The following is a 24,246-nucleotide window of genomic DNA, read 5'->3' as shown; positions in this document are numbered from 1 at the left end:
ATATACATATATATGACTTTTCCCATTTTTTATAATTTCTTCTGGATATGGACCTAGAATTGAAATTGCTGGTCAAAGGGTATGAATAGTTTCATTGCTCTTTGGGCATAGTTCCATATTGCTCTTCAGAAAGGTTGGATCCGTTCACAACTCTGCCAGCAATCCTCCCATAACCTCTCCAACATTGATCATCTTCCCTTTTTCTCCTCTTGGCTAATATAATAGGTGTGAGATGATACCTCATTTTTTTAAATTTGCATTTCTCTAATTAATAATGATTTAGAGAATTTTTATATGATTATATATAGCTTTAATTTCTTTATTGACAACTATCTGTTCATATCCTTTGACCATTTACCAGTTGGAGATAGAAGTCTTGATATTGCACACTGGTCGTTTGATGCTGGTCATGAAGTGATAGTTTTTCAAGCCTTCCGGCTACAGGTCTCCAAGTTCTATGTCACTGACCTAGCTGCCCTGAAGTAAAGATGAAAGCGAGGAGGGTAGATTATTGATGGGAATAGGTGATAGGGCATCAGGCTACAATCTTTTATTAAATGTTAACTATGTGCCAAATTCTGGAGATACAAATGCAACCAAAAATAAAGGCAATCTCTGCCCTCTAAGAGCTAATATTCTAATGAGGTCAAGGAGGAGGTAACTAGACTTGGGCACAGCATCATGGAGGATAAATTCAGAGAGTGAGAGAGCTAGCTGGTAGTCTGGAGTCCTTTTTCATGTTGGGGAAAAAACTTACCTGTGTGGGAAGGGACCAACAGGAACAGAGTCAGGAAAAAGTTGAAGTGTGGTAGTTAAATCTGGAGAATTAGGGAGAGTTATTTGGGGATCCTTCATTAAAAATGGAGGTTCTGGAAAAAACACAGAAATGAAAGGTTTTCCCTTTACTCCTTCCCCCTTTATCATGACCTATGGAACTCCAGGCACAACATAATCAAGGAAAGATCACTTGTAGTTATTTTCAGTTTTATTCCCTTTTTCACCCCTTTCCTTTCTCTAACTTTGTAGTAAAAGGCCATAGTAATACTGGTGTCTTTGTCCACCACTACTAGTTTAGGCAATCTCATGGGTTCAAAGTCAGTGGGAGTGACTCTATGATTGTGATGGGCTGGATATCAGGTTTCCAAACTGAAGTAGAGAACTGGTTGCTACAATACACAGATGTTCCTCTGCCTGGTCAACCCCATAGGGACCCAACAACTTTGTGATCAGCCCACTGATGACTTGAGATCTGTTCCTGTCGGTTCTGGAATTGTTGAATACCAATTAAACACTGACATGACTATGAAGGAAACAGGAAAGAGAATGCTTAAGCAATTAGTGAACTACTGCAAAATTAGAGAATAGGCAGCTGTCAGTAAGTTAGAATATATCTGTATGTATGGTACAACCCAGAAAGGTGAACAAGCTTAGCTGCCCCCAAAATTTGATGTGGTGTGCAGGCAATTGATTGATAGCCTTTTACTCTTTCCAATTTGGGAATTTATTTTACTTTTAGTTTCTCCTTTTTCTCTGAATAGTGATCAGTTTGAATGGTTACAGTTTAAGACCAATACACAGCAAGCAGATAAGTTAAAATAACACCTCCAAGGAATGGTGTTAGCTTGTAAGTAAACATGGTAATTAAATATTGCCACAAGTTAAGACTTCATTAATGCTTTCAATATATAAATACAGGCCCTGGCTTAGTTTATGGCCTAGACTTTAGACATAATTTTTCACTTTATTAAAGACAAGTATAGGGTTCTGTTATCTGAGGGGAAGAAAAATAAAGTCCTTATATGTAAAATGAGGAAGAAAAAAATAATGTGGATGTCAAGCAGCAAAAAGTTAGAATAGTAAATAAGCTAACACTGCATCAGTAAGAAACACAAAACTAGAAGAAATACCTAAAACTCTAGTATATATGAATGATGAGGGAATGATCAACTGTACTTCATACTAAAGAATATTTACCAAAGGATGATGACCAGTTCTGAGCTTCATATCTTAAAAAGTTATCAGAGGATTCAGAGAGGACATAAAGGTTAGAAGATGAGATATTAGGATTTGGGAATTATTTAACCTGAAGAAAGGATTGTTGAAGATCTATTTAGTATTATGGCAATTTATAAATATAAAAAGGGCTTCAAGTTAGAATTGGAACAACTGGGTAGCACAGAGGATGAGATGCTGATCCCAGGATTCATGAAGAACTGAGTTCAAATTTGGCCTTAGACACTTACCAGTTAGGTGACCCTGAGCAAGTCACTTAACTCTACCTCCATTGCCTCTGAGGAAACTGTAAAATCTGTAAGATGTACTAGGGAAGGAAATGGTAAACCACTCCAGCATCTTTGCCCAGAAAACCCTAAATGGGATAATGAAGAGGTGGTATGAGTAAAAAATGACTTTACCACCACAACAAATTAGAGTATCAGAACTAGCTGTCTTCAATAGTCAATGAAAATAGAATAAAAGAAGGCTTTAAACTATGGCACAATGGATTTAGGATAAAATTAAAAAGGTTCTGATCTCAGTAGTTGTTGGTCATTGAAATTATGGAGAAAAGTTGCAAGATTTCTTTCCTTGAAAGTATTTAAAAATAGAATAAAGGTTTATTTCTTGGAGAAGGTGATCTTGCCTGAAGACAAGAGAGTATACCATTAGATTACTTTTCAAGATGTCTTCTAGTCCTTAGAATGTAAGATTCTGTAATTTATTCTGAGAAACTGCCTTTAAGCAAAAAATGGGGAAACTCTAGGAATTTTGATTTTATCTAGCCCTTTCACAATACAGATAATTCCCAAGAAGACAATTATTTATGTTTTTATTGGACTCTTTTTGTTTCAGCTAAGTACTGACAATTATTCTTAGAAATTTTACCAATGGGGTGGAAAAGATGGAGTATTTTTCCTTCTTTTTTTAAAAGAAAGATATTTTGGTATAGATTGAGCCTTAAAAAAAATCTCTGGTCCCCAATACCTTCATTTTACAGATGAAGCAACTGAATCAGAGAGATATTAAGTGACTTGCTCAAAGTTAAACAGATATTAAGTAGCAAGGCAGAATTTGAATGGTTTCTTCTCTGACTTCAAATTCAGCATTCTTTCTATGAAATGAACTTTGCATCATTTGGACATTTGGAAATTTCAGCTCATTCTTTAAGTTCAGCACAATTAACTAGTATATGTTTAGGTGGTAGCATAATCTCACTATATTCAATGGAGCATATTTTTTAATAATATGATTTATCTATACATATCTAAAAGACATTTTAATTCATCTTTATGTTCAGCCCTGGATAATTTTACCTGTTCTCTTGAGTTCAACTGTTATTTCTATGAAGATGACTCTTAGATCTATAAAATGAATACCAGGTTTTCTTTTGAGCTTTAGTTTCACTTCATCAATTGCTGACTGGTCATTTAAAACTGTTTATTCAATAATCATATCAAACTCCACTTGTCCCAGATATAATTCATTATCCTTTCCCCTCAAACCTTTCCTTTCTAAATTCCCTATTTCTATTGAGGAAACTACACCTCCTATTTTTGTTTTTGTATTTTGTTTTTTTAGATTTTTGCAAGGCAATGAGGTTAAGTGGCTTGCCCAAGGCCACACAGCTTGGTAATTATTACGTGTCTGAGGCCGGATTTGAACTCAGGTGCTCCTGACTCCAGGGCTGGTGCTCTATCCACTGCCCCACCTAGCTGCTCCTACACCTCTATTTTTTATGAAGACACTGTGGTCTTTCAAATTTACAAGTTTGCCAGTCATCCTCAACTTTTCAGTCTTTCTCCCTGCCCTACAGTTCATGTTGATTCTATCTTTACAATATCCTATCTTCCCATTTAAATAGCTACTATCTGATCACATTTATATGGATGTTTTGCAGTGTCCCCTGAATTGGTCTGTCTTCCCATTTCAAACCTCTTACCTCTCCAATCCCTCCTTCACATAGCAACCAAACTGATATTTTCCAAAACAAAATTTTGACCATGCCACTCTCCTTTTCAGTGGACAACATTGGTTCCCCAAACCTAATATCCTTTCCTGATATCCCAATTACAAGTAACTGCCACACTCTTTGAATTTATTGTGCTTAATCTGTATATATATTTATATATATATTTTTAATTTGTATTCGTTGTTTTTCTCACATTATAGCTGCTTCATTTTTATCTTTGTATCCTGAACAACTAATAGTGCATGGTCTAAATAGGTAAATAACAAATGATTGTTGAATGAATCCTGAAGATAAAAGAAGCATTTATAATATTATAATGGCAGCTAGCAATAGTGATGCCAAAAAATAAAAGAGCCATTAGAAACTTTTTTTAGTATACAGAAGAGATTAGAAGGATATTTACGAGGAAGCACAGACTAGCAGGACACTTTTGAAAGTAATGTAAAGAATTTATTATGCTTTTTTTTTTAGATTTTTTTTTTCTTTTCAAGGCAATGGGTTTAAGTGGCTTGCCCAAGGCCACAGCTAGGCAATTATTAAGTGTCTGAAGCCAGATTTGAACTCAGGTACTCCTGACTCCAGAGCCGGTGCTCTATCCACTGTGCCACCTAGCCACCCCTATTATGCTTTTTTTTAAAGCAAGCAGCATGAAGAAGAGTTTCATGGTTTTATAGATAATTCTCTGTATTATACATGTAAAATGTATTTTGGGGGAACATTTAAGATAAAAATTTTTAGAAATTATTATTTTAAAGTAATATGTAAAAAGGCAGTTTTCTTGAGCAACAAAATAAGGTTCAATTTGAAGAAGTAGAGTTGTAATAAGGACTGATAGATTTCTCCAACTATTTGCAAGAATGCAGTGATAGTAATATCCTTTTTCTTGTTTTGCAGATCGGTAACCTAGAAAACTACTACCATTTTTATCACAGCAAAACATTTAAGAGATCAACCTTCAGTAGCAGAGGCACCCACACCTTCCTCAGAATGGATCCGAAGGTAAATAGTTCTGATTCCCAACTGAAATTTCTATTTGAAATCAAATAGTGTTTTTTTCCTTTGATTCATGTCATTAGTTCCAAAAATGACTGTGAGAGGAGTCTATAATTTTCTTTAGACCAATTTTCAATAAAAATCAATTTGGTGTCCATCTGTCTGGATAAGAACTGGCTAAACTAACAACATTATTTTTAGGGTCAGTTTGGTGTGATCATTAGCTGACAATTAATTTACTGGTATCACAAGTAGTTTTGAAACCAATGCCACAAAAAATGATGTAAGAATGAGATACTGACTATGTCTGTAAAGATAAAAGGAATAGGAACCTTGAATAATTTTTCCAGTATTGGAATTAAAAATTGTATAACTTCCCTCTGAAATCACCTTCAGTTTACCTGAAATGTTTTACTTGTACCTTTTGAATTCTGTATTCCTAATTAGAATGTGAATTTCTTGAGGTCAAGGAATGCATTTGCTTTTCTTTGTTTCTCCAGCAGTTATACAGTGTCAGATTCAGAAGCAGGTACTTAATAAATGATTGTTCTTGTTGCAGTTTGTAAAAATCTAACATTGGGACAGTTAGGTACAGTGGATAGAGTGCTAGACCTGGAGTCAAGTCATCTTTCTGAGTTAAAATCTGGTCTCATGTACTTCCTGGCTGAGTGACCCTGGGCAAGTCACGTAACCCCCTTTTGTCTCATTTTTCTCATCTATAAAATGAACTGGAGAAGGAAATGGGAAATCACTTCAGTACCTTAGCCAATAAAACCCCAAATAGGGGTGACTAAGTAGGTGAAGAATAAGGCATGGCTGAAATGAGTGAAAAACAACAAATATTGACATAACATATTAACGTTTGTACTTTACACATATTATTTCTCATTTGATCTTCACAACAACCCTGCTATAATCCCCATTTTACTTATGAGAAAACTAAGGCTGAGAAAGGTCAAGTGACTTACCTAGTGTCACATAGCTATTAAATACTTGCAGCAGGATTTTAACTTAGGTTTGCTAGACACGAGTTTAACAGTCTACCCACTTTTCTGCCCATATGCATATCAAATTAATGACATTTAATGTAGCTTCAGTTAATGATGAACTTAAAAACATATGAAGAAAATTTTATTTTTTCCTTATGCCTTTTTTTGAGCAATTAGCATTAAGTGACTTGCCCAGGGTCATTCAACTAGTAAGTATCAAGTGTTCCATTTGTACTTGGGTACTCCAGATCCCAGGGCCAGTACTCTAACCATTGCCTCTCTTTATGCAGTTTAGAAAATAGTTCTCTTTAAATACATGTGTGCACCCTGCTTTGTCATTTTGATTTTTATTTAGCTTCAACATGTATGGCTATTTAAAAAAATTTTGTAGATACTGTTGTGGTTAGTAAAATATAAACTCATTTCTAGTGTCATTTTGTCATTCTGTATTTTTGAAATCAATGAATTCTTGTAGTACAGCTACTTTGGTGGTAGGATCTGATAAATTTTTTTATGTAAAAAAGGATTGTCTCTGCTCCCAGAATTATAACTCATTGCTTAGATAAAATATGCTACATTTATGTCTTTATAATGTGTCCTGAACCTACTTATCCCTATAAACAGTCTTCATTTCAGCCAAATTGACCCTGCTTTTACTCACACACACACACACAGTATTCTGTTTTCTATCTCCATGCTTATGTAGTGGTTGCCTTCCAAGTTTTGAATGAATTTTCACTTCATATATGTCTCTTTTTTCTTGAACTCTCTTATTGACTTCAAAATTCTCCATCAGTAACATTTTTCTACCCAAATTGGCCTGTCCCGCCAAAATATACCTTGTATATATATTTATTTAAATGTATGATGCCTCATTACATAGAGTAGAAACTCGTTTAATTTTTGACTTTGTATCCTCAGCATCTAGTATAGTGCATAGTGTATATTCAGTCCCCAATAAATGCTGGTTTATTGTTAGTTGATAGATTGAAAATAGTACCAATTTCTAGGAAATTCTTAAACATATCTAATCTGGAGGAAGTCTTCCATTTTTAGGTTTTCAATAATTCATCTTTACTAGGTGATTACACTGACTTCCTAAAAGAGCTAATCTTGCCAAATATTGATGCATCATAAATGTTTACGGTATTAAAACTGTGTTGCTCAATCTGGCATCTCGTTGGCTTTTTCAAAAAGCAGCAGTAGGCAGAGGCAGCCTCCACTTTGCCAACAGATCATGTTCTACAGTTTTATTTGTAAGTTGTCTCCTTGAAGCACAGAATTCACTTTTCCCATAAAAATAGTGTTTGAATAGATGCCTAGGTCCTTAGACCGGCGTGCAAAAAGTTTATTTAACCTAAGCATACCTAATATTTAGTGCTGTTTCAAATATATTTAACCAACTTTTAAAACCTTGATTTATGGGAAAATAAATATTGAGTGTGAACTTCAGATAGGATAATTCACCTCATCCCTGCCTTGATGATAGTAGCTCTCCAAGCCTTGAAACTTGAGAGCAGTGGGATTTATCTAGGACATGAGTTGTTAGTGACCAAGAGTTAATGAAGCTATTTTAAAAAGTTTTTTTGATAAATATATTTTAATATATTTGAGTTCTTTCATAATTATAGGAATTTTATTTTTATGTATTTAAAAATATTATGCTGAGGTGTCCATAGGCTTCACCAGACTATCAATTACCCAGAAAAAGTTAAGAACCCCTAGCCTAGAATTAGTAATTTTTTATTTTATCTACATATGTAAGTACATGTATGCACATGCACACAAATGCATATTCATATAGATACATATTCACATACACACATATTTGTATATGTGTATATATATATATATATATATATATATACACACACACACATGCCTCTTTAGATATGTAAAAGGTCTTCTTAAAGTCACTAATTTTCTGAAGTGACTAAAATAAGCAGGGAGAGGTAGCCTTTAGAAAAGGAAGGTATTCTGATATTGGGGCTCCTTATAAGGCTCACCCATATGAACCTTGGCTCACTTTGCCTTCTTATTGGAGGAGTGCTTATAATGTATGAACCATTTTTTATATACAATAACTTCTCATTTCTTGAACATTTTTGTTTTCTTTCTTTCTGTGAACCTCAGACATGAAAGAAACATTTCAATATGAAAAGAATTGAAGTGAGACTTTTCTTATCTTTTTTCTTCTTGGTTTATGATAGCTGTGGCACAAGAATGCCCCTCTAGATGGTTACATAAGTATGGAAGTTAGATGAAAAATTTACTAAAATTCCCAAAGTGTAGTTTTCAGTAGGAAATAAAGCAAGATTATCAATTGTGTATTCCCAAAGACCCAGGGAATGGGAGGAGGGCAAGCAGACTTGATTGCATGCATTAGTTTGTCTGAATTCATATGAAGCCATGTGCAAAAAATAAACAGAATCTAGTCACGGAGGAAATGTGAGCTATGTGGTAGTGCTGAAATGGAGGGGATAAGGTTGCAAGTGGTCTTCCATAGTTGGAAGAAAAAATCTTGGCTTGGGGAAGAAGGTTGAGCTAGCTTTTTTTTTTCTTCCTTGGCTATAAGAGAACAATTGATCCACTATGAAGACAACATCTTAGCATTAGAATCACAAACATTAATCCAATGGTCAGCAATCAGGTAGAAAGCTGAGAGCCAAATTGTTTGCTGAAATACTGAGAATGCCTTGAAAAGAGAGAAAAAGGCACTGTTGCTCTTCTGCATAGTTCCTTATTCTTTGAGGGCTTTAAGGAATCTGTTGTTACTTAAATTTAAGAGCCAGAAATTGTTAGAAATTTGAGACTTCCAGATTCTAATCTGTGTTTTGTCAGTGCTAAACTACACCCACTTTTCCTTTTTAAACATTCAGTTTTTTCTTTAAAATGATACTGAGATGCCAAACTTTTCTATCTTATTCATCCATTTGTTTTCTATAAAAGTATTTATTGTACTCTGTGCTCAGTCAACAACTAAGCACTAGACACTAGGATTGCATATAATGAATGAAACAATCCCTATATTATGGGATGGGGTTATGGGGACAACTCTTTACCTCAGCAAGTGATAAGTGCCACAACTGAGGTATATGCTTTTATGGCATTTCTAGGATGTTTGTCTGCTTCCAGGTTGTTTTTCAGTCTTTTGAGTCATGTCTGATTCTTTGTGACCCCATATGGGGTTTTCTTGGCAGAGATACTGTAGTGATTTGCCATTTCCTTCTCTAACTCATTTTAATTATGCAAAAATTGAGGCAAATAAAGTTCAGTGACTTGATCAGGGTCACATAGCTAGTAGGTATCTGAGGATGGATTTGAGCTCATGAAGATGAGTCTTCTTGCTTCCAAGCTTAGTGCTTATGCACTGTGACACCTAGCCACCTTTATTATCCAGAGTGTGTCCCATAAGTGCATTCAAACTCTTAGGAATAGTCAATTACTTTATTTATTGTCTTTGACCAGAGCGGCCTGGTCTGAAGGGGAAGCCTAGAGAGATTCTAGCCCAACCTTTTCTATTTTGCGGATGAGGAAACTTAAATCTAGAAAACTTACAACTTGCCCAAAGTCAAATGGATAGTATGTAGCAAAATCATGATTCAAATTGAGGTCTCCTGATTCTGCATCCTGTGTTCTTTCCAGTTATCTACTCAAGTAATGCAAGTGGGTGGGTATTTGTATTCTTTCTGAAACTCTTTTGCATAGTTCAAATAGAAATTCCTTTCATATAGTGCTTCTTAATAACCTTCAGAATGGGTTGACATCAAAGCCATCCTGCCAATAAAATAGAGGGGAGGATGAAGAAAAGGCACAGTCCAAACATTCCAGCCTAGCTAAAAACTCGACATGATTGGCTGATTGTTTCTCACTGTTCTAATTAAATTTGTAGCCCTAGGGAAGGCATAGAAGGCAACTGAACCAATTATTATGTATTCAGAATTGAAACTGAAATACCTCTGTTTAAATTAGCCTAGTTTAATGCAAACCAAATCAATTAGCTGTCAGTCTTATTAATATTTACTTTATACCCAGTCTTTCAAGCCAAATATTTGGCAAAATTAGCTGGCTTTTATGTAAGTGTTTAGCATTATCCTTTATTATAGCCAATCAGTGCAATTTTCTGTATTTATAAAGTATTTTGCAACACCTTGGCATGTGGAGCACTATGTAATTAATATCCTTCATGAAAGGAAAGCCGTGGCTTAATATTATTCTGAGGCATTAGGAAGCAAAGTCCCTATAGTTTGAATGAGCAAACCAGAAATGAATGTTATAGAACTTATAAGAATAAAGCTCAATCAGATGCAGATGGTCTTGTCTTTTCCTTCTCCTTTGTCCCTAGGGTATAAAAATACTTTAGTAAATGGTAGAATTTATGGCTTGCCCTTCTTTCTGTACTCATAAAAGCTGAGATTGAGCATATTATGAAAATAGATAGGGCAGGACCCTCTTTTCTGTTTCAACCAATTGAAACCTTTCATTTTTTTCAGGGAAAGGTCATAGTAATCTGCTAAGCACTTTTTATAGAGAAGCTTACAGTCTTAATTCATCATGTGTTCAGTCCATCAGATTTGGGAAAAAAAAAAGACTCAGGGAACATGGTCAGCCACTGCTGGAATGTAGGCTCGTGTTGGGTTGCTCATTCAGTCCAACCACTGAGGGTTCTCCTCAGTGTGAAGTATCAGTCATCAAGTTTTTCCAAGGGCTGTCATTTAAGGAAACTGAAAGCATTTGTTTTCAACTTGTACTTTTGCCAGAAGTCTGGAGAAGGGTGGATGCTGCAGATCAGCCAATAGTTGAAAAGACTTACAAATAAAAAATTACTTGTTCCAAGTGCATTCCAAACTGGCTGATGGTAAGATATTGCTGCCTATGTCATCCAAATCTGACATTTTAACCCCAAGACTTTGGTCCAGCCCTTTCTCAGCTTGCTGTTCTCACCCATCTCTCTCATTCAAGAACTTCAAATTGTAGGAGAAAAAAGTTCTCTTGATTAACACTTGGCATTTTGTAGGTGGAAGAGCTAAAACATTTGGGGAGGGGTTATTTCCCTACTTCTTCAAAGTTCAAAAAGTCCAAGATAATCTGTTTGAAGACCTGAAGTAGGCATAAAGTTCTGTAGAATGGAAAATCTTCCCAGGGGTTTAAATGACAGCCTTGCATTTTCCAGCAGTGATGGAAAGCTTTAAGCAGATCTTTCCATTACCTGCAACTGGAATTTTATCTGACAGTTTTGTCTGTTAGAGCTACTAAACAGACAAACAAGACTTTTTGGCAAATGAAAGCAAAAGACAAGTGATCATAATGACCACAGTCCCATTTTATAATCAGCTCCTTCTAAAACTACCCTAGTAGAGCAGAAACCCATAAAGTGTGAAGGGGAATCCAAGAGCTACTATGAAGTAGTAGCAAATTAAGTCTTGCTCATATTCTGCCCCTCATCATGTCCAATAATGACTTCCTAAAATTTTCTATGTGAATAACAGAAAGGATTCAGCACAAGATATCTTTTCATATAAGGAATAAAAGCTTGTTAATTCCTATTAGCTTATAGAAGAAATAGTGTGAAATGGCAAAAATGTCTGAATTACTAAGAAAATTATTTTAATTCTAAATATGGACAAAATATGGAAATAACTTATAAGCAAGATTTTCTAAATAGAAGTCCTGCTGAGTCTGCTTTAATTAAAGATGCATTTGTAATTAGCACATTGTAAGTAAATAGATGATGCTTTAAAATACCCTCTTCATTAAGTTAAGGATTCTTCCTTGTCCTTACTGATAATACTGCAAGTGTCTCCCTACTAAAAATGCAACAGATTTTTTTTCTGAAAGTTTGTTTGTGAATTATGTTTTTGTATGTCAAATGATTTCAAGTACAAAAATATAACTTCCAAATGATTTAATCTGACAATGACAAAATGAATAAAAAGATTCATTTTTTCCTTTATGAATATTTATATGTCATGTTTACATAAAACCCTGCAGATCTTCAATGCAATCTAATTAGTCACAAGTAATTGTCTTGATAATTTATAAAGTAAAAATCAGGATGGTACTGGACCTGTGGTTTTATTGATAGAGAAACCTCTCAGTAAGGAAACTCCCCATACCAATGCAGGTTAGCACCTTCTCAACTTCTAAGCACAGAGAATTGCATGCAGACTCTTAAATTTTAAGTCATTTATTTAGGATGACACAGTTAGCATGTATCAGAAACAGAATTTGAACTTGAACATGGGTCTTCCTACCACTGTTGTTCCATCTTGGCTCTTTATGACAGAAAATGGTCTGTTCTTTAAATGAGTACATTAGTGTAAAAATCTAAAACAGATTCTGCAGATGGACATTGAATTGAGTTCAGAGTTGAATAGGTAAAAGGAGGTGGTCTGCAGTACATTTGGAAAACTATACAGGTCTTTAACAGTCCCAATCTGCTGCCTTGGGATAAATTCCCCCCCCATTTTTTTTTACACATATACTTTTCTGGGGATATTCTGTAATTATGATTTTGCATTCAATTCATCAAGATTTTAGTAAGTGCCTAATTGATTATGCTACACTGGAAAACATAAATATTTGAGTAATTAGTTCAACCAATTACATAAAACTATTTATTAAGTATCTTTTACATGACAGATCCTTTGTTAGGCAGTGGGATAAGAGACCAAAAGTAAGATAGTCCTTGCCCTCAAGAAGCTTCCTTTCTATTAGGGATCTCCCTATTATAACATATAAAGAAATAATAGCCAAAGCAAAGAGTTTTAGTCCAGATCAGGGATTCCTAACCTTGGATCTGTGAATTTATGTTTTGATAACTATTTCAAAATAAGTGGTTCCCAGTACAAATCTATGTACTTTATTTATGGGCTTAAAAATAATCTCAGAAGGGAACAATAGGTTTCCAAACTACCAAAGGTAATTTATGGCACACAAAAAATGGTTAGGACTCCCTGATGCAGTGGAGTATATTATCATGACCTTTCTAGTAGTAATAGTAGTATTTTGATTTGATTATTGTTTCCAGGGTAAAAAGCATCAGGATTGAACCAGATGAGAAAGGGAAGCACAGGGTGTCAGGATGCTGTTGCTTAGTATCCTGCTTAGTTTGATAAGATGACCCAAAAATCAATGGAGAGACACATGATGGGCACAAGTGGATTGTAGCATATTTCCATTGTTATGCACAAGAAGTTGCATAAGTCATATTATTAAGGAAAGTAGATGACTGGAGAAGGCTGTGAACTAGTATGATTACTACAAGGGATAAGATGTATGACTAGTGAACCCTTTATAGTCAATGAAATCTTTAAAAAAACCCGAAAGAAGGCAGTGAATACACTGGGTAAATACACTGAAGAAACTGTGGATAACAATGACACAGGATGATGTAATTTTTTTACCTGTGTGATATTCTTTCTCTCTTTACATATATGTATCTATATGTATAGTGATAGGCTCTACTAGAGTGAACTCTCACATCAGATAAGCTTATACATTCATTGGCATGTAAAATTAAAACAGATTATAACTTGTGAGGTACCTTAGAAATATCCTTCAGTCCTGGTAAATTTTTAGAAAATCCAAATTGGAAGAGTTTTTGAATTTTGCTAAGTGTTGGTGTTACTAATCTTTATCAAAATGTATAAAATAAAGTTGTTATTGCTAAATATCTGACCTTAATTACCAGCATCTGAAATAATAATAGCTATAACATGAGTATTGTACTTTTACTCTTGCAAATGCTTTATATGGGAGTTCATATTCTATCCCAGAGATAATAAAAAGCCTCACATCTCAGCCTCAACAACAGCAGGTACTTCTGGTCTTACGAACTCTGCATTTTACAGATGCAAAAACAGACTGGAGGAAATTAAATGAATTCTATAGAGTATTTATTAAATTTTTTAATTGTTAAAGGCAGAATTCAAATCCAACCTTCCTGAATTAATCCAACATACCATGTGTCTTCCTAGAAGTATCATTTTGGTGGCAGCTATAGACCAATGACAGAAAATAGTTTGATTATCTAATTACTAACTTTATTTCCTAAGTATAGGAGAAGACTAGGATTTTCAATCATACATTTTCTGTCTTCATTTTCAGTAAGAAAAGGCAGGTACTATGGAATGAGACTTGGCATACTGCTTTCTTTCAATAAAAATAATTCTAATAATACTGTGTAATTCTGTCATTTTTTAGTACTTAGAATACTATCTTATTTCTTTATCTCATTTTTGTCCTCTCATAAGCTCTGTGAGGTTTGTAAAATGAATTACCTTTAAAGCTGTGGCTACTGTGGTTGAAATTTCCAGGAACCCTGAAGCATTTGCATCTTCACTTTTCAGTGTTATGTTTGGACTTTCATAGCGGATTTTTAAAAACATTTTTGTGGGCAGTTAGGTGGCGTAGTAGATAGAGCACTGGCTCTGGAGTCAGGAGGATCTGAGTTCAAATATGGCCTCAGATACTTAATAATTATCTAGGTGTGTGATCTTGGGCAAGTCACATAACCCCAATGCCTTGCAAAAAAAAATCCCCAAAACATTTTGGATCCATGATTTATTTCATTGGTAGGAATAATTTTATGAGTTTGGATTTCAACCCTTCCATGCTTCCTTACCCTGTGTGATTTTTATACATATCTTTCCATAAAGTGAAATCCTCACTAAATGTTTTAGATGCAGCTTCCTCTCTCCCTTTTCCCATGTAAACACAAAGTTCAAGTCCTTACTAACTCTTGTCTGCACTATTGTAGTAGGCTACTAACTTGTCTCTTTGCCTCTAATCTGTTCCCTTTCTGAATCCATCTCTCAAATAGCTGCCAAAGTAGTCTTAATGTACAGGTCTTGACTTGCCACTTGCTGTTTAACAATCTTGAGTGTCTTCTCATGCCCTCTAGGATAGATATGAACTTCTAAAGGCACTTTGAAATTTGGATTCCTTCCACCTTTCTGACCTTATTTCATATAACTCCCCTTCAAACACTGCATTCAAGCCAAACTGGGCAACTATTAGCTATACTTTATTCTCAGCCTACACATTCTTGTTCCAGTGCTTTTCATAAACTCCCTGAGTTGCTAGGTGGTACAGTGGATAAAGAACTGGCCTTGGAGTCAGCAGGACATGAGTTCATATTTAGCCTCAGAAACTTAACTAACTGTGTGTGCTTGGGCAATTCACTTAGCCCTGATTGCCTTGTATCTAGGACCATCTCCAGTTGTCCTGATTCATATCTGGCCACTGGATCCAGATGACCCTGGAGGAGAAATTGAGGCTGGTGACTTAGCACAGCACCTCCTCACTTAAATCCAGTTCATGTGCTTGTCATGGCATCACCTCCATGATATTGTGGTCTTCTTAAAAAAATGAAGGTCAATTAATATTAATATTAAACTCTCTATACATGCCCACTTATTGAAATCCTTAACTTCAAGATTCAAATGACATACAACTCCTTTGGGAAATCTTAGCTTACTTTTTCACCCTAAATGAAAAATGACTTTTCTCTACAAATCTTCTAAGAGTATTTTATCTGTATCTCCCTTTTCTTTATAATATTCTGCCATGTATTTTATTTATCTGTGTAAATATTGAATCCTCTTAGCCTACAATTTATTTGTAGACATGGATCATGTCATTTTTCATTGTTGTATCATTAATGCCTACCAATGTACCCTACACACTCATTCAAATGGATCTGTGATATTGTTGAAGTGGGTATTTCCTCCTAGGATGCAGATTACGGACCCCATCACACCTACCCATTGTGTCACACAATTATCTCTCTCCCCATAAATTTGATACTGGGGACTTTGTTCATTTTCTCTTGACATTTTTTGGGGGGAAGATAACCTTAGAACACAAACATTGTTTTTCTCTTGCTTTTGGCATAATACTCAGATATCTTTTTTTTTTCTTCATATGATTCTTTCTTGACTTCTTTTATTCTAGTTCTCTTTCTTAATTTCTTGTGTGTAATGTGCCTCTCCATTGCTTTCTTGGTGATATTTCTTTTCATTTCTCTGGAGACTTAAGATTCCATGGTTATGTATTAAAAAAATGAAAAAAATATTGGTCTTAAAATTGACTTTGGTTTCAAAAAATTGAGATTTTTTTCCCCCAAAGACAATCCAGTCATGCTTCTTTTTAATTCTGAGTCAAATTAATTATCCCCCTTAATTTCTTTCTGTCTTTATCTCTCTTTCTTTTTCCCCTCTCTTTCCCATCCTTCCCTCTCTCATTTTCTCACTCTTGATAATGGGAGCATATATATGTGTATCTTCATATATACATTGTTGCTATAAACATACATATTTTTCTATATATGATCAATGTGTATGCATAAACACACAGACATAGACTAACCTTATGGTATATTAATTTCTTCATTTACTTGGATTTTCATGTGAATGCTCATCTTGAGTGACTATAAATTTTATAAGGAGTCTCTCAAAAGTTTCAGGGCAACCATAACAAATGTCATCCACAAACAAAAGTGTCTAGAGCAAAGGGACTTAGCCTGAGTTCCAAAGACAATGATTGGAGGAAACACTGTTCCTTTTGTTATTCTATCATTTTCAGTCATGTCCAACTCTTTGTGATCCCATTTGGGTTTTCTTGGCAAAGATATTGAAATGGTTTTTCATTCCTTCTCCAGCTCATTTTATAGATGGGAAAAGTGAGGCATTCAGGGCTATCTAACTTGTGGTGCACTAAGGAAGATGAATCTGGCATTGCATCTGCTGTGCCACCTAGCCATCATTCTAGGGAATCAACATGTGACATGGAATTGGCCCTGGATCTTCTTTGGTGGTAAATAAATTTGGTGAGCATACATATTATTCTATGCTTCACTTGATAGTTAAGACCATAATGTTAAGGCAGTCAAGTGGCACAGTGGATAGAGCACCAGCCCTGGAGTCAGGAGGACCTGAGTTGAAAACTGGTCTCAGGCACTTGATACTTACTAACTGAGTGACCTTGTGCAAGTCACTTAATCCCATTGCCTCACAAAAACAAATAAACAAAAAAAAACAAGAAGAAAGTAAAAAAATGTCATCAAACATGTTTTCTTCAAATAATCACTTAACTTTGATGTTATGTATGTAAGATATTTTGTTGGAAGAGAATCTTTAAAGTAGTCTTTTTGCTCCACTGAAACAAATGCTTTTTATAGTCAGAAAAAAATAGCTACTGTGGATTTTTCAGTCCAGCTGTATGATGAGAAAGGTATGTTGTCCTGAGAAATATCACACATTTTAGAAATATATTCTTGTTCCTTTATATTATTGGCTTAAAGGATAGCCTCAATGATGAATAGATGGTTTTTCTGATTATAAATGGAGCAATAAGCATCTCACTTGGTAGTTATTGGTATTTTCTGTAGTCTTTTTAGTATTGATAAGGCCCCAGATTATTTCCATCCCTTTAGTATCTCTCCCTCTTTCAAATCCTCGAATAATTAGTCCCTTAGCTCATTCATAATTGTTGCCTCCAGCAAACTTCCTCTGTGTATACCTGTTCTAATCCAACTTCTTTTCTCCATCTTGTTCTATTTGGTAGCATTTCTAACTCCTCTGTAAGAAAATCTGGTATTATATTATAGTCTAAGTGTAAAATGACAGTAAAATAAATTTACATCCTTTTGCAGATCTTTTCCTTAGTGTCTTCTTTCCAGTTTTATCTTTAGATGTGGATGGGGTGACTTTGCTTAGTTGAGTATTGTCAAGTTTTTCAAATGGTTTCATCTTTTTTGATCTTTTTTTTATAAGGCAATATAGCTCATGATCTACTATCATCCTCTGTAGATTTTACAAATAAATTTATATTCTAAACTTGTTTTGTCTTTGGCTGCCACATCTAATTACTTGGCAAGTATGTCATGATTTTGTTAAGGTGCTTTTTAATCTTTTTTCCTTAATTAATATGACAGTTGATTTATATTAGTTAAACTTCTACATAAAATTGTTATAATTGGTGTAAATGTCCTTTCTTTCATGTAACATTTTTAAATATTACTAACTTCTTTGAGTAAATCGAATGCAATTGTTTTAATTGTATGCCATCTTTTAATTTTTTTATTCTTAATTCTAGCTTTTCATTAATTTTGATCTTGTTATAAAAAAGATTGTGACCTGACTGTACAAAGACATCTAATTAACAAATGCATCATTTCTTCTCTAAAACAGGAATCCTTCTTTTCCCATTTTTCCTATTACTATTGAGGACACTACCATTTTTCCAGTTTCCCAGACTTCCAACCTCAGTGTTATTCTTGACCCTTTACTCATATTCACTTTACAACTCCTATTTGTTGTACACTCACCATATATTTGATATGTTATTGAAATTTATCATTTCTTCCTTCATAGCATCTCTTGAATATATCACCCATTTCCTTCCACTCATGCAAGTCCCACTCTAGAGTTGGCCCTTCTCAGCTCTTACCTGCATTATTGTAATAACTTTTACCTGATTTCCCTGCCTCAACTCTCTCCCCATTGCCAATCTGTCATCCACTCAGCTGTCAAAATGACTTTCTGAAGTATGTTTACCCATGTCAAACCCCTATTTAGGGTAAGCCTCAGTGGGTTCCTGTTGCCCCTGGGCTCAAATACAAAATTCTCTGGCATTTAGAACTCTTAGTAACCTGAATGCATCTATCCTATTCAATCTGTTTACACTTTATTCCTCTACAAACTCTATGACTCAGCTATATAGACCAACTGACTGTTCCTCATACATAACATTTCATCTTCCAAATTCTGTGCTTTTTTTCACTGGATGTCTCCCATTCCTAGAATGCTTCTCCTCACTTCTGCCTTCTGTCTTCCTTCAAGACTCTTCTCAAATCCCATCTTCTGCAGATCTTTCCTGGACCTCTCAACTGCTTATTTCTTCTCTCTGAGACTATCTTTCATATACATTTTGTATATCTTTTATACACATGTCATCTCCTCTGTGAGAATGTGAGGTTCTCAAAGGGAAAAGTCTGTTTAGCCATTTAGTGCTTGTATCCAAGCACTAAGCTTAGAGTCTGGAATAGAGGAAGTACTTATTAAATAAATACTTTTTTGACTAGCTTAAATGACTCATCCCTTGAAATATAATGAATTTCATTTTTAATATGTTTGCTTACCATGTCCACTACTTTCCAATATTTTCTCAAAGAAAGAATTCAAGATATATAAGCATGAAGCTTTTATGTAGTCTACAAGTTTTTGACATCTCCCATTTCTCTTCTCTCATCCTTATTTTTTACTGTTCTTGTTTATTCTCACCATCAAAATGAAGTCACTGAGTATCAGGGGGGATTTAATTTGTAGTATCACTTCAGTCCTGTATAAAATATCTCTTCATCATGTGCAGAAGATATTGTTGCATAAGATGCAGTTATTTTTATGATATTCTTTTTGCAGATACTATGGGATGTCCATATATTCCATAAAATGATTTGGATGCACAATTAAACTAACTCACTTGCTTATCTAAGCATGTGAATCATCCTTCAATTCATGCTACAATTTCAATCTCTATTTTGCTTTTTTCATGGTAATTCTAAGACTATACAATTAAGTTTCTCTAATAGTATGTGCTGAGAATAACAATAACCAGGTTAAAATTTATATACAATCTGAAAATTGTGTGATTCTTAACCCCTTCTCCCCTTCCCTCATATTGTGCCAATTTCTGAAAGAGTACTCAGAACTAAGTACCATTTTGTATTTTTCTTTCTTTCATGATTTGTCATAGTCAAAGAATTCACCTCTGAGGGACCAGCCTATTGGTGATGCAATTTCCATACTTATATGTAAATTTATGTTGACACTTTTAGAGCATTTTATCAAGTTCTTTGTTCTGGTCCATTCTTGAGGCCTGAGGACTTAGAAAAGCTTTCACAGTGGAGTTGGAAGGGCCAATAATAGTTGGTGCAATAGGTCCATTTTAACTCACAAAAGAGAAGACTTAAGACTTACTCTTAAAATAAGATTTTCGTAAAATGTAAGATTTGGATCAAGAACTCTTAAGATCTCTTCTGGTTTCTGCAACTATGATCCTATTATAAATCACCCACAAACTCCCAGGGATCTTCCCCCTCAAATTACCCAGGAATCAATATCAGAACAACCTCTACAAACACATGCACTGATCCACAAAAAATAACACTTCCTCTGCTTCCATGTTATTCTATTACTCTTTAGAAATACTCTTGCTTTAATTTCATGAAGAACAATTTGGTCTGTACTCAGGTCTCTGCATTCCATACTTGGTGAAAGAAGGAGTTGGAAACTATTGAACACAAACACCCAAGGGTTGGCTTCCAGTCATGCTTGTCCACTGATTAACAGTCTTTTGATACTCTTTTCAAAGCCAAAGGGAGGTAATTAATGATTGTAGACATCTGCACTGTCTGCCTCTTCTCTGCACAGCTGTCTGGCTTCTCTTGAATTCTCAACCCTAACATCTGGTTTCATTTATAGTGAGAATGTCAATAGGAATGATATTCAGTTGTTCCAATGACCATTAGAAAATGATTACTTTAAGAATACCAGTAATTTAACTGATGTTTGCAAATGTTTTTAAAATTGTTTCTTAATTCCTGTAATGCCCACTTCTGTGTTCATGAAAGAGGACCATGCAAGACCGAGGCTCTTTTTTGGGATATTTATCTATTTTATGAATGTCTATGGCAAAAAAAAAATTTTTTTTGAAGATAAAATCCCTTACTGAAAAATATAGAACACTGAAACTCTATCTCATTTGATGCTTAGAACCATATCTGATACCCCTATTTTTTTGAGATTTTCAGAGTACTTTACATCATATCATAAACTTGATTCTCTTAATAACCTTTTGAGGAAAGGTGCTATAGGTGTTAATATCTCCATTTTAGAGAAAAAGGAACTGTGACTCAGAGATGTAAAAGGATTTGACCATAGTTATAGAGTTAATAAATGTGTGTAAGGCAACATGTAATGTGTAATGTAAAAGGCATCAGTGTCCACACTTGACATATAAGATACAAAGAAGCTATAATTAACTAAGGCCACTAAATAAGGAAGATAGCTAGGACTAGAATATAAATCTCCAACTCTTGCTTCATTTTTGCCTGTCTTTGGGGTTTTGACCAAACATGTTGACATGCTAAGATGTATTGATTAGAACCCCAAATCTATTTTTACATCTGTTTCTCGAGGTTCTTTATAGATTCATTCTCCCCTTGAACATTCTAATAAAGTCAGTTTAATAGACTTACAAACTGCAAGAATGAGGGATTTATCTCTAATGCATTCCCAATATTTCAATGCATATGCTCAGCCTCAAGAAAAGGACACACACATAATTTATTTATTTTTAACATTTAAAAAAATTTAGAGTTCCAAATTCTCTATTTTCCCTCAGTCCTTTTCTCATTCATTAAGAAGATAAAGCAATATAATACCCATTAAACAATTGAAGCATAGTTTCCATATTATCCACGTTGCAAAAAAAAAAAAAAAAAAGCAAAAGATATGCTTCAATTCAAACTTCATCACTCTTCTTTCTGGACTAGATAGCATTTTCATCATGAGCTCTATGGAATTGTCTTGGATCATTGAATTGATCAGAGTAACTTTAGCTTTTTCTTTTTCATAGTTGATCATTGTCACATTGTTGTTGGTTCTTTTTTTTTTTTTTGCTTTTTTGTAAGGCAATGGGGTTAGATTACTTGCCCAAGGTCACAAACAACTAGGTAATTATTAAGTATCTGAGATGGATTTGAACTCAGGTCCTCCTGACTTCAGAGCCAGTGCTCTATCCACTGTGCCACCTAGCTGCCCCCATTCTTCATTTTCAGAGAAGACCATGACATCAGGGAGGTGATGCCATGACATAGATATGAATTGAATTTGAGTGAGAAGATGCTATGCAAAGTCACCAGCCTCATTTTCTCCTCCACAGCCAGTGACCAGATATGGAACAGATTGACTGAAGATGGTCCTGGATGTGAGGCAATCAAGGTTAAATGACTTGCCCAGGGACCCACAGCTACTAAGTGTCTGAGATGGGATTTGAACTTTTGACTCCAAATCCTCCTGACTCCAAGATTGGCACTCTATCCACTGCACCACCTAGCTGTATTATTTATTACTGTGTGTAACATACATTGCTGTGTAAAATGTACTGTGTGCAGTGTTCTCCTGATTCTGCTCACTCCATTTTTGTATCAGTTTGTATGTATTCCATGATTTTTTTCTCCCTGAAACCATCCTCCTCATTATTTCTTATAACACAATTGTATTCCATTCTAATTATATAGCATAATTTGTTCAGTTATCCCACAACTGATAGAATTCCACAATTGCTAATTCTTTCTCACCAGAAAAAGAGCTGCTTTAAACATTTATTATTCATATAGCTACTTTTCTTTTTCCCTTGCTCTCTTTAGGATATAGATCTAGTAGTGATATTGCTGGTTGAAGGGTGTGCATAGTTTTATAGCCCAGGCATTATTCCAAATTGCTCTCCAGAATTTTCAATACCAACAAGTGTATTGGTATCTCAGTTTTCCCATATTCCCTCTAACAGTGATATTCTTCCTTTTCTGTCATATTTGCCTAAGTGTTGAGGTTTTTAATTTGTGTTTCTCTAATTATTAGTGCTTTAAGGTACTTTTTCATATTCCTATAAAAAACTTTGATTTCTTAGACTGAAAATTGCCTTTACAGATTCCTTTGACCATTTATCAATTAAGGCATGGTTCCTATTTTTGTAAATTTGACTCAGTTCCCTGTATCTTGAGAAATTAAAGTTCCCTGTTTTCTGATTTCATTCTAAATTTGACTGTATTGCTTTATTTTGTGCAAAATTTCAATTTCTTATAAGCAAAATTATGTGTTTTTTCCTCTTTTGCATCGCTCTGTCTCTTATTTGGTCACAAACTCTTCCCCATCCATACATCTGACATAGATCTGATTTTTTTTTGTGTTCCCCTAATTTGCAAATGATATCACCCTTTATATCTAAATCATGTACCTATTTTGACCTTATCTTGGTATATTATGTAAGATGTTGATTTGTATCTAGCTTCTGCTATACTGCTTTCCATTCTTTTCTGAGCAATTTTTGTCAAATAATGAGTTCTTGTCCCCAAAATTTCAGTCTTTGGGTTTATCAAACACCAGATTGATTATTAACTACTATATACCTAATCTATTCCACTGATCAACCACTCTTTCTTAGCAATGACCATCATGTTTTGATAATTGCTGCAATGTAATATAGATTGAAATCTGGTACTGCTAGACTATCTTCTTTCATTGACTCACTTGATATTCATCTTTTGTTCTTCCAGATGAATTTTATTATTTTTTTCTAGCATTTTTTTATATTGGTCCATCTTCTCATGAGCAATTAATAATTCTCCAATTATTTAGATGGTTTTAATTATGTGAAAAGTGTTTTGTAATTATATTTATAGTTCCTGGGTATGTCTTGGCAGGTAGGTTAACAAGTATTTTTTCCTGTCTGCAATTATTTTATTTTATTTTTTATTTAAGGCAATGTGGTTAAGTGATTTGCCCAAAGTGACAGAGCTAGGCAATTATTAAGTGTCTGAGGCCAGATTTGAACTTAGATTCTCCTGACTAAAGGGCTGGTGCTCTATCCACTGTGCCACCTAGCTACCCCTTGCAATTATTTTAAATGGAATTTCTCTTTCTTTTCTTGCTAGGTCTTATTAGTAATAAATTGAAATGTAAATGATTTATATTCCTGCAACTTTGCTTAAAGTTAATTTTTTTCAACTAGTTCTTGGTTGATTCTCTAAAAATATATATTTAAAAATGAGATCGAAAATGAAATATCCTTTCTCAGACAACCCCTCCCTCCCAAAGTATGATGGACATAAGGGCTTTTTAAATAAATCACACAACTAGGTTTTATATATAGTTCTCATACACATACATAAATACATCCATACTGTGTGTGTGTGTGTGTGTGTAAAGTTTCACCTATCACATGGACTTTGTGGTTCAGTGAACAAGTGCACTGGATTTGAAATCAGAGGACATGGGTTCAAATTCTGGTTCTGATAACTTGCTACCTGTGTGTCCTAGAATTAAATTACTAAGTTTCATTGAACCTCAGTGTTCTCCTCTGTAAAATGATGACATTGGACTAGAAAACTTATAGCTCTTAATATGCAATCCAGAACTCTTTTGATGATGTTAATACATCAAATATATGTTACTATAACACATCAACCTCCACCCTTAAACTCATTTCCTCTCTGTGAGATAGATAAGTCTC

At 34.5% G+C, this 24,246-nt stretch overlaps 1 protein-coding gene across 2 annotated transcripts in view; it reads left to right on the top strand.

Moving 5' to 3' along the window:
• Positions 1–24,246, top strand: part of PCSK6 (proprotein convertase subtilisin/kexin type 6) — a 280,328-nt gene that overhangs the window by 35,770 nt on the left and 220,312 nt on the right. For both annotated transcript variants that reach the window (XM_074234241.1, XM_074234240.1), the window contains exon 2: positions 4,862–4,966. In XM_074234241.1, coding sequence (XP_074090342.1) covers positions 4,862–4,966 — 105 coding nt within the window. The remainder of the gene's footprint in view (positions 1–4,861; positions 4,967–24,246) is intronic.

This window comes from Macrotis lagotis, chromosome 4, assembly GCF_037893015.1.
Source record: "Macrotis lagotis isolate mMagLag1 chromosome 4, bilby.v1.9.chrom.fasta, whole genome shotgun sequence".
In the NCBI taxonomy this organism is placed as follows: domain Eukaryota; kingdom Metazoa; phylum Chordata; class Mammalia; order Peramelemorphia; family Peramelidae; genus Macrotis; species Macrotis lagotis.
This window is presented reverse-complemented; position numbering and strand designations above follow the sequence as displayed.